The 14659-nt window shown below is 34.6% G+C and overlaps 2 protein-coding genes across 7 annotated transcripts in view; both read left to right on the forward strand.

Annotated features, from left to right (window-relative positions):
* Positions 1–410: 410 nt before the first annotated feature.
* On the forward strand, positions 411–5583 carry LOC127848926 (uncharacterized). Its single transcript, XM_052381653.1, has 4 exons — positions 411–509; positions 1164–1290; positions 1651–1818; positions 2768–5583. Exons 1-4 carry the CDS (start codon positions 452–454, stop codon positions 5037–5039), a joined length of 2625 nt encoding a protein of 874 aa, XP_052237613.1. The 5' UTR covers positions 411–451; the 3' UTR covers positions 5040–5583.
* A 3060-nt stretch (positions 5584–8643) lies between these two features.
* LOC127847483 (phosphatidate phosphatase LPIN3-like) overlaps positions 8644–14659 on the forward strand; it is a 43911-nt gene continuing 37895 nt past the window's right edge. The window contains exons 1-2 of one of the 6 annotated variants that reach the window (XM_052379418.1): positions 8663–8720; positions 12221–12292. The gene's annotated coding sequence lies outside the window, so the exon portion shown is untranslated. The other 5 variants (XM_052379416.1, XM_052379419.1, XM_052379417.1 and 2 more) reach the window with 5 other exon arrangements.

Genomic DNA, 14659 nt, shown 5'->3' on the forward strand with positions numbered 1-14659 from the left:
TGAAGTGTTTTTGGACGGTTTGTAATTTGTTAACATTCCACCCTCTCTTAACCGAAAAGCCTGTATTAGCGGTGCAGCGTTGGCGATAGACTTAATTCGCTCGTCACGATTTCGGCACATGGTCTCCGCGACGCCTCGGCTGAAAATCGAGCGTTTTTTATCGCCGAACGCTGCTTCTTCTTCTTCAAGATTTCAACATAATTTAAGACTAAACTGCTTCTGGTTATCTAACCAGTTGTACGTGATTCGTCGGTGTATCGCGACAGTGTTGTATCTGCAAATCTATTCTTCATCAGATACGATAGTTTCCCGCTGTAATTTAGCGCATATCTGTTAGCGGTTCTCTTTTGTTTTCAAACTCAAATTTGTTGATAGATATAAATCGCATATATCTGAGATCTAAGAAAAGAAGTGTTTTTTTTTTGGTATTTTACGTTCTTGTTTTGAATAAATGTTTGTGCGACGCTGCTCGGCGTTAGTTCTGTGCGTGATATTTTCTGGAATTCAAAGTAGGCAGTTACGGATGTGATATTTGTGTACATATTTTTCTGGAATTTTATGTATTTAGTTTTAAGTGTGACATTTTGTGGTATTATACGTATGAAGTTATAAGTGTTATATTTTCTGGAATTATAAGTAGATCTATGCAGTTTTACGTGCGATATTTACTTGTATAATTGATATGAATTTTTTACGTGAGATAGTTTCTGCAATTATTGGTAGGCAGCTATGTGTGTGATATTTACTGGTATTCTTGGTAAGTTGTTGTGCGCGTTATATTTGGGAAATTTTTGGTTGTTGTTCTGTTTGTGATAATTGTCATCAAAACTAAATAGCTAGTTTTGTGTGTGATATTTTCATAAATTCTAATAAGGCAGTCCTGTGTGAGATATTTAACCCATATTTGCCTAGCGTCTAGAAAAAAGGACTTTGCAAACAGCGAAGACCCAGATGAGACGCCGCATGATGCGGCGTCTCATCTGGGTCTGCGCTGTTTGCTTATAGGAATTTCCGTAAGAAATATTCTAAATATAGAAATAAATATACTAGACATCCCTAATTTTGGAAATAAATTGATCCAATTTAGAAGGATGGGAGAGTCCACTAGGCATAAATGGGTTAATTGAATTATAGGTTGGCTGCTCTGCATGTTGATTTTGCAGGTTACTCCGACCCATTCGGCTCCAAAGAGAAATGGACGAGACTTATTAAGTACGCGGCAGACAGCGGGGCTCGAGCGATACATGCAGAAACAGGTCATGATGAACAGACCTCTACAACCCGGCTGCGGTAAAGCTCGATTCTATTAATTGTATTTCATAGGTGGCTAATATATTGGTGATAAAGTCGAAGGCGTCGGTTATGGCGGTGGTATTACCGGTGTGGATGCTTATGACGGTAATGCTTGCCACCATTGTTGTGATCATAAGGTGATACAGTGTGAATGGTGGTTAACAATGAATTGAGATAATAGAAGGGGTTACTTTGGTAAATATGATGGTGATGTTGATGAAGGAGGTGATTGTGGTGATGATGATGATTATGATGATGATGATGATGATGATGATGATGATGATGATGATGATGATGATGATGATGATGATGATGATGATGAAGAAGAAGAAGATGATGATGATGATGATATTTCAGTACACCTAGAGACCTGGCTGCAGCGCCTTATGTAGTGGGATCCCCCGCTCCCTGTGTCAATCCCCGGGGATGGAACATGCGGGGCACAGAATGGGGTTGCTGCGGCAACTACGATGGGTGCTGCACATACGCCTCTCTCATCTGCTTATTTCACGACGCTGCATGCAGGTAAACTATTCACACGACTTCCTCATTACCACTGTCACAACGCCATGCCTTCGTCATTGTGAAAAAAACAGAACGACTAATATACCCGAAAGAACGAGAATTATGACATCTTAAGTTCTGTCAAATCGGCGCGTCTTTTTCTCGTTCGCTCTTATCCGATTGTTAGGGGCTTTCAACAATGGGTACAAACTTGTCGTATGGGCGCTTATAATTTGACGTTCTGGCATGTTTGCGGCTTTGTCGTATTGTCAATCTTGAAACCCGCTAACATGCCCGAACAAAATGACAAACATCGGCCATCATTAGCATACCCATTTAATTGTGTCTGCCTTTCGACTGACAATTTAATGCGTTATAGCACCAAAGGCTAAAATCCATAGTGGATGGAATTGTATTCATATAGTCACATCAGTGGAAGTGCTCTCAATTCCATACACTTATTTTGCATAAGCATTTCTGTGCCACTCTCACCTGATCGTAACATTTAGTTATTGTCACAGTAAATATTTGGTCTTTAAGTGTAAACGTACATACGCCCATAAGTAACATACGCATATTGTACATGTTGTCAATGCGTCCATGTCTAAATATGCGTACGCATAAAAACGACCGCGTGTGACAATACTTACACGTAAAAGCAGCCATTTCTTGCTTATGTTAACGTTAATGCGTCTCTGTTTAATATGTATATATGTACTTGCATATTTATGCGCTAACGATTTAACAGACATACAGGCTCGTGCATGCTTTCATGTCTTGAAAAACGTATGCGCGTAAAGGCGTATAGGACTAGTATACGTACTCCAGAGTGCGTTGATGATTTATACGCGAATATGCGTTTATGATTACATGCATACAGACGTATGCTCCGCTTTCTTGGTTAACAATACGTTTATAACATGGGATCAACTGTATTTTAAATGAACACTTCCTTGTCTTTACACCCTAGATGCTGCGCAGGCAAAGAGCTTTGCGGCCCAAAATGCAAACCGGATAGCGACTGCCACCCGCCAAAACCATGGCCTTGGGAAAACCTGCAGCAAATCGCGGATACCTCACATATTCAACAAACTAGTAGTACCAAAACTTCCATTCAAACGAAGGAAATGACGTTAAATGAACCAAATGATAATTCGGATAACTCGCAAAAGCTTTACAGCGAAGCGCCGCACAACAAGAAGGAAGTGACTTCAGATTTACCTGAAATTCTGCAAGACGTGTACTTGGAAAATACCACGCCTTTTGCGGACTATATGAACGACGAATATGACGACTATGGTTTAAATGCTACATCAGAAAGCGAAAAAGACAACTCCGAGAAAAGCCTTGCATCTGACACGGATTTCAAAACAGAGGACGAGATATTTGCCAGTAAAATACAGACGGATTTTCAACAAAATGATGAGTTTAAAGACAAAGAACATGTTGAAAAATCTGATGGAGATCATCAAAATCAACACAACCAAATATTTCCCATTAGTGATTATGATACGAAACCAAAAGATATAAACGGGACACGTTTTGCTGAAACGGATATTGTTACCTCACCGATCGAGACGTTTGAAAACGTTGGGAACGATGACATGACACTTCATAACAGAGACCAAGTGGACAATATGACAAGTGACACCGCAGATATGCAAGTAAATGGTGCTTCTGCAAGCGAAACAACTGATGATTCTTCCATAGAGCAATCAGAGGCGAACATTGACAGTAAAGTAATTAGTAACACACCTGTAGAGGAATACGTGTTAGACGAGTATGAGCAAAATAAAGCTATTGATAAATATGGAAATAAAACGTCAGATGACTCTCACATTGGAAATAAAGATTCTAAAACTAATCACACATATTTGAACGAGAACGAAGCAATCGATGAAAAAATCGAGCCCATATCGCCATCTTCTTATTTACTACAACCGCCGCCTCCTCTTCCTCCACCACCACTGCCAGTTAAAATACTCAAAGCAGGAAACATCGGGGTTTATCTGAATAGCGACCCAGATCGTAAAACCGACGAAAATAAAAATATTCAGACAGTGACACATTCAGAGGTCAACGAAGAATCGGAGAGTAAGTCTCAGTCCGAATTTCAGATCAATGAAGAAACAAATCCCGACGTGAAAGTTGAATCGGGTAATTGGCTCGACGAGACTTTGGTATATTCTGAAAATATAAATGACGCGAGATACGCAAACAATTCAGATTCAGATCTTTTTGGAGCTGGTATGAGCAGGAAAGAGTTTGAGGGCATATCGGAGAAGGATACACTGTCAAAAGGTAACAACACAAACGTCAAATCCAAAACCACGGGTCAAATAGCAGACGTGACATCCGACGGTCGATTAGCTCAAATCGACCGCGAAGGTGGTCATGCAGTAGATACAAGTACAATCCTTACACCAGTTTTAAATAGCGCAAATAATGACACAAGTACTGGCGCGGATGATGAAAATTCTCATTTGAATAACACACGGGGAAGTGAAGCTGAAGCAGCGGCCCTAGAGAAAACAGAAGGTCATTTGGAAGAAGAAGGAACGGGCGCATATGAGAACACATCGGTAGAGGAAAACCAGCAACATGAGGATGAAAAAAAGAGGAATGACACTGTCAATGCAAATTCAGATGTACGAGGGGTATTTCATGGACATAAAAACGCACATGATAAGACTGGTGAAGACAACGCAAACCAAGCTCAAGGAGACATAATAGAAACAAAATATATTGCGAATGAAACGAATGGTGTTGATAAATCTACAGAGGACTACGGGGAAATTATACGTGAACAAGAAAATACACAAGATCAGATTGACGAAAGCAAATTTCATTTAAATACAACTGCAACAGACGATGCCGCTGAAGACAATAGTAACCTTCAAGAAACTACAATAGACACGATTGATGGAGGCAATGCTTATCTTAATGAAGATGAAATCAAATATAGACAAGAGACTCAAAAGGGCCAAACTGAATACGAAAGTTCTCATTTAGATTTCGAGGAAATAACGCATGGGAAAGAAACCGCAGAAGGCGAGGCGTATGAAGACAAAGCTCATCTAGATGTAGAGGAGATTAAGAATACGTTAGAACAAGCATACAAAAGTGACTATATACCCGCGGAATATTTCAATGATTTGGTAATGGACAAAGAGCTGTTTTATGTAGCTACCGAAGTATTAGGTCTAGAGGATAAAACCGACAGAAAATATGATTTATCTTGAAACAAAACACATTATGTTTGATGACAAATAAGCAGACATCAGGAGATGTTACTGTTCAATAATAATTGGTCAAGTGCCTTACTTGTCGTTAGTTTAAATGTATTTTTTATTTCAGTGTATACTATAATTTTATCGTTAAAATATTATGTCTTGCATTCTTTTTAGTGCAATGACTGCCTTAGGGATGTGATAGTTTCGTTTCAAATCATGGAAGCCGTACAAATGTAAGCATTTGTTCGAACATAGAGATGAAATTTTTAAAGCAAAAATATTTTGTTTATTTAAAATTCCAACAACAAATTGGGTAGGAAGACGGGGCATTGTTATTTTGATTTATCATTTTTATAATGACCAAGTTGAACATCATAATAAGTTTGTGTGTGTTGTTGCAATAGCACAAGAGATACATTTTCCAATTTACAAATATTATATCGAATTGGATACTTATTGTTTTCGGAACATTTACTGATTTGAAAGTAATGTATCGTTGTGAACAATAACATAGATGTTTAGTATTGAATTATAAAATTGTATTTGTTAAGAAGTGCTGATATCGTACATGATTACTTGTATCCTATTACTGATATGACCATTGGGAATTGCGATTTACATGCTCATAAAAAAGACGTTGATTTCGCATCTTTCACAAGTACAGGAGCGCGTGTCAACGTCGTTAACGCCCATTTGATGCAAGTAAAAAAATACACAAGCAAGTACGCGTAACATTGTAGATTTGACTTCTTCAGATAAAAATTATAGTCATTCTACGGGAATTTCTTCGTGGAATATTAAGTCAAATGTCGTATTTATGCGTATCTTCACTGAAATCTTTAGCCATATTTCGGATACATGCTCTTCTCTTCATTGAACTCTTAAGCCATATATCGAAAAATTCACACATTCATTGCATTGAATTCTCACAATATATATCGAATATAAAAGAGCTGCATTTCATAAAATTTTAAAGCCATATCTACCTCTATGTTCTCCGAAGACATTAATTCGGTTATATCTAGATTGCTTTTTGTTATAACGACAACAATGTTTTGTTTTTAATATGAGATCATGTTGCCCCACGTATTGTATTGTTACACACATTCACCAGCAGCTTCATCAGAAATCAAATCGATAAACATTTGATATTCCCCGCGAAAAGATTGAGGAATAAAGATTTGGCCTCGTCCGTCAAAACTTTGCTGGGGCCGTATTCCAGTTGCTTCTTAAGTTTAAAAAAAACTTAAGTTGAAATATTGCGCAATATTTTTTCTTATCTCCGCCATTTTTTTTCTTTAAACATAAGATTTCACTTAAGTTAAATTCTGGTAGCTTCATAAACTAAATATATTTCTTTACTCTGTGTATTTTTTCTCATATATTTAAAATTAAGTTAACTTCCTTTAACTCTTAAAGGAATGTCTTAAAGAGAAATACTAAGCGTCTCATGTTTTGTTTTTGACATTTCAAATTTAACTTAAGAAATATATTTAAGAAATTTCTTAACTTAAGTGAAAACTTAAGAAGCTACTGGAATACGGCCCCAGGGCTTTATCTCAGACACTGTAAAATGTGTCAATTTTAAACTTCATTGGTGTATAGGTGTATAGATATCAATAAGGAGAAATGCCACGTACAATTACCAAACGTCCATATCCCTTTCTTAAATAAGAGTTATTGCCTACTGTGTTTTGTGTGAAGTTACTTTTCATCGCTAGTATTTATCCTAAGCATTGGCTCCATGGCATCTCTTTTAGAAAAATGCTAAATTATCTACTACGTCGGCAAGAAGCCAATATTTTTGTGCATGCAGCATCTAATGTATGTTGCACGCAATCGTTTGATGCCGTTAGCGATTTGATTGGATGGACATTTTCTCGTCACACAGGAAAAACTCATCGAAATGCTTTTTAAAACTCCACCATGCCACAACTTATAACGGTTATCGCGTTTTTAAATGTGTTGAGAATGTATGTTTCTATACATTTTTTTTAATGAATTAATCTTCGTGGAATCGCACTACATTGTCAGATTTTAAGAATAATGCGAAATATGTTGAAAAAACATATAAAACCTAATCACCCTGTAAAATTATCCATGAAATTTCAAAACATCTGGGCCTAAGCCACCTCGGATGATTTTAACATTAAACTTAATGGGCGTATATATATATATATATAAAATTGTCATGCACAACAGCCATAACCATACACTTTCTTTAATAAAAAGTAATGTGATTGCTTGTTTTTGTATGATGCAACTTTTAAGGGATATATCTCAGATACGATACAAGATTTTAACACGAATCTGCGTGAATGTATTGCTAATAACGAGGAGACGTGCAATGCGCAAGACGTATAAAAACACTTTTTTAAATAAGAGTTATTGCTATTTGTATTTTTTATGATGTAAATTTTCAGGGCTACATCTCACATACTAATGTATACACGATTCAACACGAAACTTCATGTGTGCATATATATATATATATATATATATATATATATATATATATATATATATATATATATATATATATATATATATATATATATATATATATATATATATATATATATATATATATATATATAATACCCAAAAAGGGTATGGAGATACATGTATTTAAAGTGGTTAAATATACAGTTTATCAAAATTCTTGTATTGAAATGGGTCCACTTTCTCAATGGTATCGTATCTCCCCCCCCCCCCCCCCCCCCCCGGGACCTAGTCACACAATTTATTCGGCGGGATATCAGTCAAACGAATTTGGTTGTTTCAAATACATCTTTAATCGTGGCTATCCCAAATCTATAATATGTCTTAAGACATTGATGTAACGTCATCTATGATTCTGGCTGTACTTTAGTTAAAATTGTGCAGTGGTTAACGTGCAGTATTTGGCGATAGTATATTGTTAATAATGGACAGAACGTGCACAGCGGAAAAACGAAATACGTTTGCAATCTTGGAAGTTACGAAAAGCTTATAACTGTACGTGGGAAAGATATCGAACAGTCTTCGTCGCCATGCGCCTGACTGTCTGATATTTTGTATAATGGGCTATTTACGGCTTGTATTTATAACATAAATAATTAAGTACAACATGTCGAGATGTCCTCCAAAAGCGTTTCGTAACACACCTCCTGATAAAACCATTCTGATTGGATGAAATGCGGACACACATTGGCAAAACGAGGACACATATTGTATACAGAACAATTCTAGGTCAGGGTCGGGTTCATACTCGCGTAGCGCGTAACTTAGATTGTTTCCCGTTTTCGTCGCTTTGTATAACTTGCAAGCCGAGTTCAAGACTTATAGAATAATATGAATGAATCCTTAATGTCCAAATTGGACCATGGAATATATTATCAATAAAACCGCCCAATAAAACAAACCGTCAATTTAAAAGCTGAGTTCGGCATTCACTTTAACATGCACCCAAGCAATAAACAAAGTAACTTATGGTGTTATTTATGATATATGTCGAAAATAGTTTATGAGAATATAGTGCCTCGCCACCGTCAATAAATTATGCAAATTACCTGCCGAGCGTTTTGGAACCAATGAGATTATCGAAATCTCGATTTTGACCTCTGACGTTACTCACCGTCGCCTGAGAATGTCAGGTCACGTAATGTGTATTCGTGTTAGATAGGAAAACTTAGGACGTACAGATCCAAGGTAGATATATTTGCTATCATTTGTATATCTATAAAGTTTCTGCCGAAAATTGGTATGATTTAAACATAAATTGATTTTTTAGAATCAAATTATTAATGAATAAATATATAAATATATAATTAGACAGTTTAGGGGAACGCGTAAGCGGCGTTGGTTTCTCGGGGTCTGTCTGACTGCTGTAGTCTACAGTGTAGATTGTAGACACTAGACAGTGTAGAGTAGAAGTGTAGGACTCCTGTTAAGACTCAAGTCAAAAGATATTATTATCTGATCTATTTTTGCATTCAATGAATGTCCTTAAGTCATCATGATCCATAATGAGCCGGATGAATACTGGTCCAGTGCTGAGCCTGAGCTGGCTGGACAATAATTCTGGCTACCATAACTTTAAATGTCGCTTTTTATGATTTTGACTGGCGCGACTTTATATACGGGGTTAGCTTCAGCGTACAGGTCTGTCAATACTATGTAAACTGTACGCTGAAGTTTCTTTAGCTAGCTGGACAAGTACGATGCTGTCCGGTAATCTTGCGCAGTTAAGGGTTAATTGGTTTAAAAACATGTTATTTTATAAATTGGCAACATAATATCTAAATTTATCATGAAAAGTATAAGTTCATGTGCTTATTAACACAAAAATATCTGATTAATTCAGTGAAGAACTGTCCGATTTGATTTCAAAACAAACATGACTCACCTCATTTTCAAACTATCACAGTGTCCGGTAATCTTGCGCACTTTGTATAATGACCTCGTTAAGGCAAAATTGTAGACATATGGTGTCCAATTATTGACAAAAACATTCCAGAAAAATATTTTAAAAATCAGTTTGCAAAACCAGTGAAATTAAATGTGGATTTTTAGTGCAGTTTTTGTTCACTACAAATAAAAAAATAATATTGTCACTAATAATAGTGTACAATTACGACAATGTAATAAAAAAGTACCGGTATGCGTGAAAAAAATGCATAACAGGTTTTAATACCACGATCATGCTTTCATAGTTTACAGAAAATATAAAAACTAGGCCATTGCACATGATGAGATCATACCAAATTGGTTTGACAGAATGGCGGGAAATGATGACTATGTCGTCTGATGCGATATATTTTCATGGAAAAAAATACCATAACTGATCGGATAATGTGCAATGGAATGCTAAATTACACGTTGGATTTATTTTAAGTATGAAAACACTAAAGACTGCAGGGAATATGTGATTCATTTTGAATTTTTCGTAAGAAGGCCAGTGTTTACGATGTATAGGGATGACGCAACCGGTGTTTAATTGTAAAGATCGAATTTAATTTTGCATGGAATATGTAGTTTATAAATCCGTTAATTCTTTAGAATGTGAAATTCCATCTTTCATCACTAAAGAAAACCATTTGTCGTCTGCGAGATTCGCAAATGCGAAGTGCGCAAGATTACCGGATGCGCAAGATTACTGGACTTAACTGTATTAATTTGAATTTAGATTGCACTTTGCAGTCACATCAATATTATTCAATACTACTTCTAAAACTACTAATACTACATAATACATTTAACTTCAATTAAGAAATACATTTATTCAAATCAATTTAAAACTTAAAAAATAAATTTTAGATTTTTTGGGGGGCAAAAGTAATCAGTAAACCGGTACACATGTATAATGTAATCATAAGCTTGATAGACTAGTGCCATCTTATTTGGTATATTATTGTATATTGTTTTTATAAAGTCGTGTTTATTGTTTAACAGTTTGGTGCCTTGAACTGGATACCTGTTTTCATGCTGGGAAATTTGTCGTCTGCTAAAATGTCGTCTGCTGAATTTCTAAAATTTGCATTTTCTTCGATTTTTTTCAAAGAATACTATCAGAATAGCAAACAGTTAAGATCCTGATGAGACGCCACATTCTGTGGCAGCTGTTCTGTGGCATCTCATCTGGATCCAAACTGTTTGCAAAGGCCTTCGAAATTCGGTTCCAGCACTTAAAGGGTTAATGTTACAATAATTGGCACATAATGGTAACCACTATTGAATCAATGATGAAATCAACACACAGGCCTATTTGGGACTTTGCCAAATACGACACACATTAATTTTGTTATGATCGTATTTGGTATTGTTATGTGTATTGGTTAATGTTATGGTTTAATCCTTTGCTAATGACTTTTTGTAAAGCTGATATGGGTACTTAATTCTGGTTTCCCAATGGTTAACAACCGATAGTCAACACTGCAAGTGTTGCATCATTAAAATGACTTGTGTGATATTGGAATTTTTTAAGTAAGTATGTCTTTTTAAAGTTATTGTTAAAATATAATTGAGGGAAACTTGAGAGAAGTTTTATTTCTGATAATTATTATAATATGAGCATATGGGACTTTTGATGATATTTATGCCCCCTTTGAAGAAGAGGGGGTAAATCGTTTTGCACATGTCGGTCAGTCGGTTCGTTCGTCGGTACGTCGTCCGTCTACCAGATGGTTTCCGTATGAAAACTCAAGAACGCTTAGGCCTAGGATCATGAAACTTCATAGGTACATTAATCATGACTGGCAGATGACCCCTATTGATTTTCAGGTTGCTAGGTCAAAGGTCAAGGTCACAGTGACTCGAAATAGTAAAATGGTTTCCGGATGATAACTCAAGAATGCTTAGGCCTAGTTACCTATTTCCAAAACAATATGACAAAACAATAAAAGCACATAACACAGTTTTACATTAGACCACATTAATAAAACATGGGTCACAGACTTGGAACAGTTAATGCAAAGCAAAGGGGCTCTTTTAAGGCTTTTAATTGTACACAAATCCTCATATGGCCAAATTTACATGAAAAATCATTAAACATAAATAAACGTTCAAAATGTTTATCTCTAAACATCATTATTATGGCAAATCACTTTTGTAGTTATGTATCTATGTCACTTTTAACCCATTTAGCAGTTTATGTTAAACATTTTTGATCTGTAGGAAGTAAGGCAATACAAATCTAGGACATGCAATTCTGTTTAGGAAATCAACAATGTTCTATGTAAAACAGTATAAAAACTAAGTACTGCATTTAAAGCGAGATAATATAATTTTTTATGTGTTAAATTGTAATAAATTGATAAAATATGTTACAATAACACAATATAGGCAAGTAAAATTAAACATTGAAGACAAATTTCATAAAATGCAGCTAAGACAAATTAGCGCCCGAGCCGATTGTGACGAAGAAATATCGTTGCAGGAATTTAAAATGAAGCGTTAAACTAAATTTAGATTCACATGGTACATGCATGATTTACATGCTGGCGAATTCGACTGTACAGACATTTTCGATTTCAGAAGTAAATATCTGGCTTATTTCTCATTTTTTGACACATGTTTTTTATTCTTTTATTTTTATTTATATTGAAATATAACTATGTTTAACACGTTTTTTTTTACACATTTTATATAAATTTATAAATATTTGACAAAATCGTATAATCTCGCTTTAATAACATGTTTTATTTTTTTAGCAGAGGTCTCTTAACCCTTTCCCAGCAAATTGAAAATGGCTATGTGCAAACAGCATCAAACCAGAACAGCCTGTGAGTAACTTGCAGTCTGTTCAGGGTTGGAAAAGAAGTCTTTAAATTTGAATCAAGTAAGAAAGGCCTTTTATTAAAATTAAATTTCTAAGGGACTACAAACACGTCAAAATACGTATCTAAGGGGTAAAGGGTTAAAGGCCCCTTTTTCCAAGTGATGGCCCCTTCTCCGATTATATTTTTCCCAAATCTCAAGTTAACATAGGATTTTCCCTGTTTTTCAGTTTTGTTGATATTTTTTTAGACACTTTCCCAAAATTAAGGAAAAAACAACAACATGTACATGGTTTTATGTAAGATATTTTTTTTAAATTTAAAATTAAAACTGTACCATGCTGATGGTAAATACAACATTGATTTATTTGATTAATTTTTCATATTTGTTTCACATACATGTTTATATGTAAAATTATTTATTATAGCAATTTATAAAACTCAGATGATCTAGTTTCAAGTTAACATTATTTTAATATATTAAATATCAAACAATACCCATGACCTATTGTGATGCTTTTTTACTGATAATGAGTGTAATTTTTTGCAAAAGAATTGTTGTTTAGATGTGAACTGCTTTGTACTTTAATCACCTATACATGCATAAAAGAAGAACAAAATCTCAATAGTTCATGTTTAGCGTGTCATTATTACACTGTTTTAACTCCCCAAATAAAATATGACCAGTTAATATATGTGCAAGGACATGACTGTTTGAAGTTATATTAAAAGCATTTAGTTCAAGTTTCATATGTACAAATGTAAACACAAAACATCATAAGTAGCCATTAGCAACAGCCACATGGGGAATAAGTTCACTGAATGCAAGGTCACTGACCGAATTCTGATTTTATCAAGACACAAGCGTCTCAACCGAATTATTGTGTGCAGTAGTAGTAGTGGTATATGGAGCATAAAGTACATAACTCTCAGAGATATCTGGCTGGTGTATTGGGGAATAATTTTTGTGTTTTTTATCGAGGCTGTTTATTAGGTGAACATGGTTTTGTTTGTCTGTAGTGGGATGCTGATTAAAAAATCATCTTTGAGCGCAATATTATTTCAAGTAAGTCAGTAAGTTAGAAAATTCAGCTATGTTTAAATACAAGTTTTTAATTGTATAATATATAGTTTGGTTAATTTTGGCAGACTGCTTGTAACTCATATTGTTTTGATTGAAAATTGTTGAAAGATAAATACTGATGTCTTATAGGCTATTATATTTTTATCCTTTCTTTAAATACTGATTTTTATAATGATGGTAATTAAAAAAAAAAGAAAATGAAAGTGATTACATGTAAATGTCTGTTTCTAAAAATGAAATTTGAATACCACACTGTGCTTGCATGTGATCTTGTCTTTCATAATGACAGAGAGTTAAAAATAGAAATGTCAGTGCATTCCTCATTTATGATTTGTTTTCTCTTAAAACTAAAAAAAAATGCAACCATGATTCTTGTTTTTTTGAAAATGTGTTTTGTATTGAAAGTTAAAACGCAAAGAAACAATCAATATATTTATTTTCACAATCAATGCATGGTTTCAATAAAGAAAGAAAGTATATTTTTGGACAATACTTTTTGTTTGAAGTGAGCTTGTTACAAGGTACATTATAAACGAGTAAATATAAATAAATAATTAAATAAAATGAATGAGATATACAAATAATTATGATTTATATTATAAAAAGAGGAAAATAAATCAATCAACAAGTTTGTACAATCAATAAACGTACATGTAATAAGGCTTGTCTTATCTTGCTCTTATGGTAAAATATGGCCAGATATGAGTCAAATGTTACCTGACCCTAAACACGGGCCATCTAGCCAATATCGCCTTACATTCATCATGTGATATGACAGCTAACAGCTGATCACTGTTCTATTTTTAGAAATGCTTTGTTTACATTTTACTGTCCCAATACTTGGGCGTACATAAATAAAGAGAAGATTGCTGTCACCCTGTGTACTGAATTAGATGTCTTTGTGATAACCATTTGATATCTTTGGTAATGCCTATTTGTTGTGCAATTGGTTGTTTGGATAGTTTGTATTTAATGGAAATCAGACAGTGTTTAACTATTCATATTGTATAGAATTATGCTACACATTAGTAGAGAATAATTATAGTCACTTGTGATTGGGAAAGTGTGATACATAAGTGTAAGTATTGGATACACATGTACATAAGTGTAAGTTAGGGCTATCAGATGTGTAGGGTTAAGTAATTTTTATATAATTGGTCTGGAATTTCTATTGAATTAGAATACTGCTTTTCGATGCAGGCAATTTGCTATTTTTACCTAAGCAAATCATCTGCAATTATTCTTCATTTCATCACTTTGATGATCTGTTACCAAAAAGCTATGTGTAA

Source organism: Dreissena polymorpha, chromosome 10, assembly GCF_020536995.1.
Source record: "Dreissena polymorpha isolate Duluth1 chromosome 10, UMN_Dpol_1.0, whole genome shotgun sequence".
NCBI classification, from domain to species: domain Eukaryota; kingdom Metazoa; phylum Mollusca; class Bivalvia; order Myida; family Dreissenidae; genus Dreissena; species Dreissena polymorpha.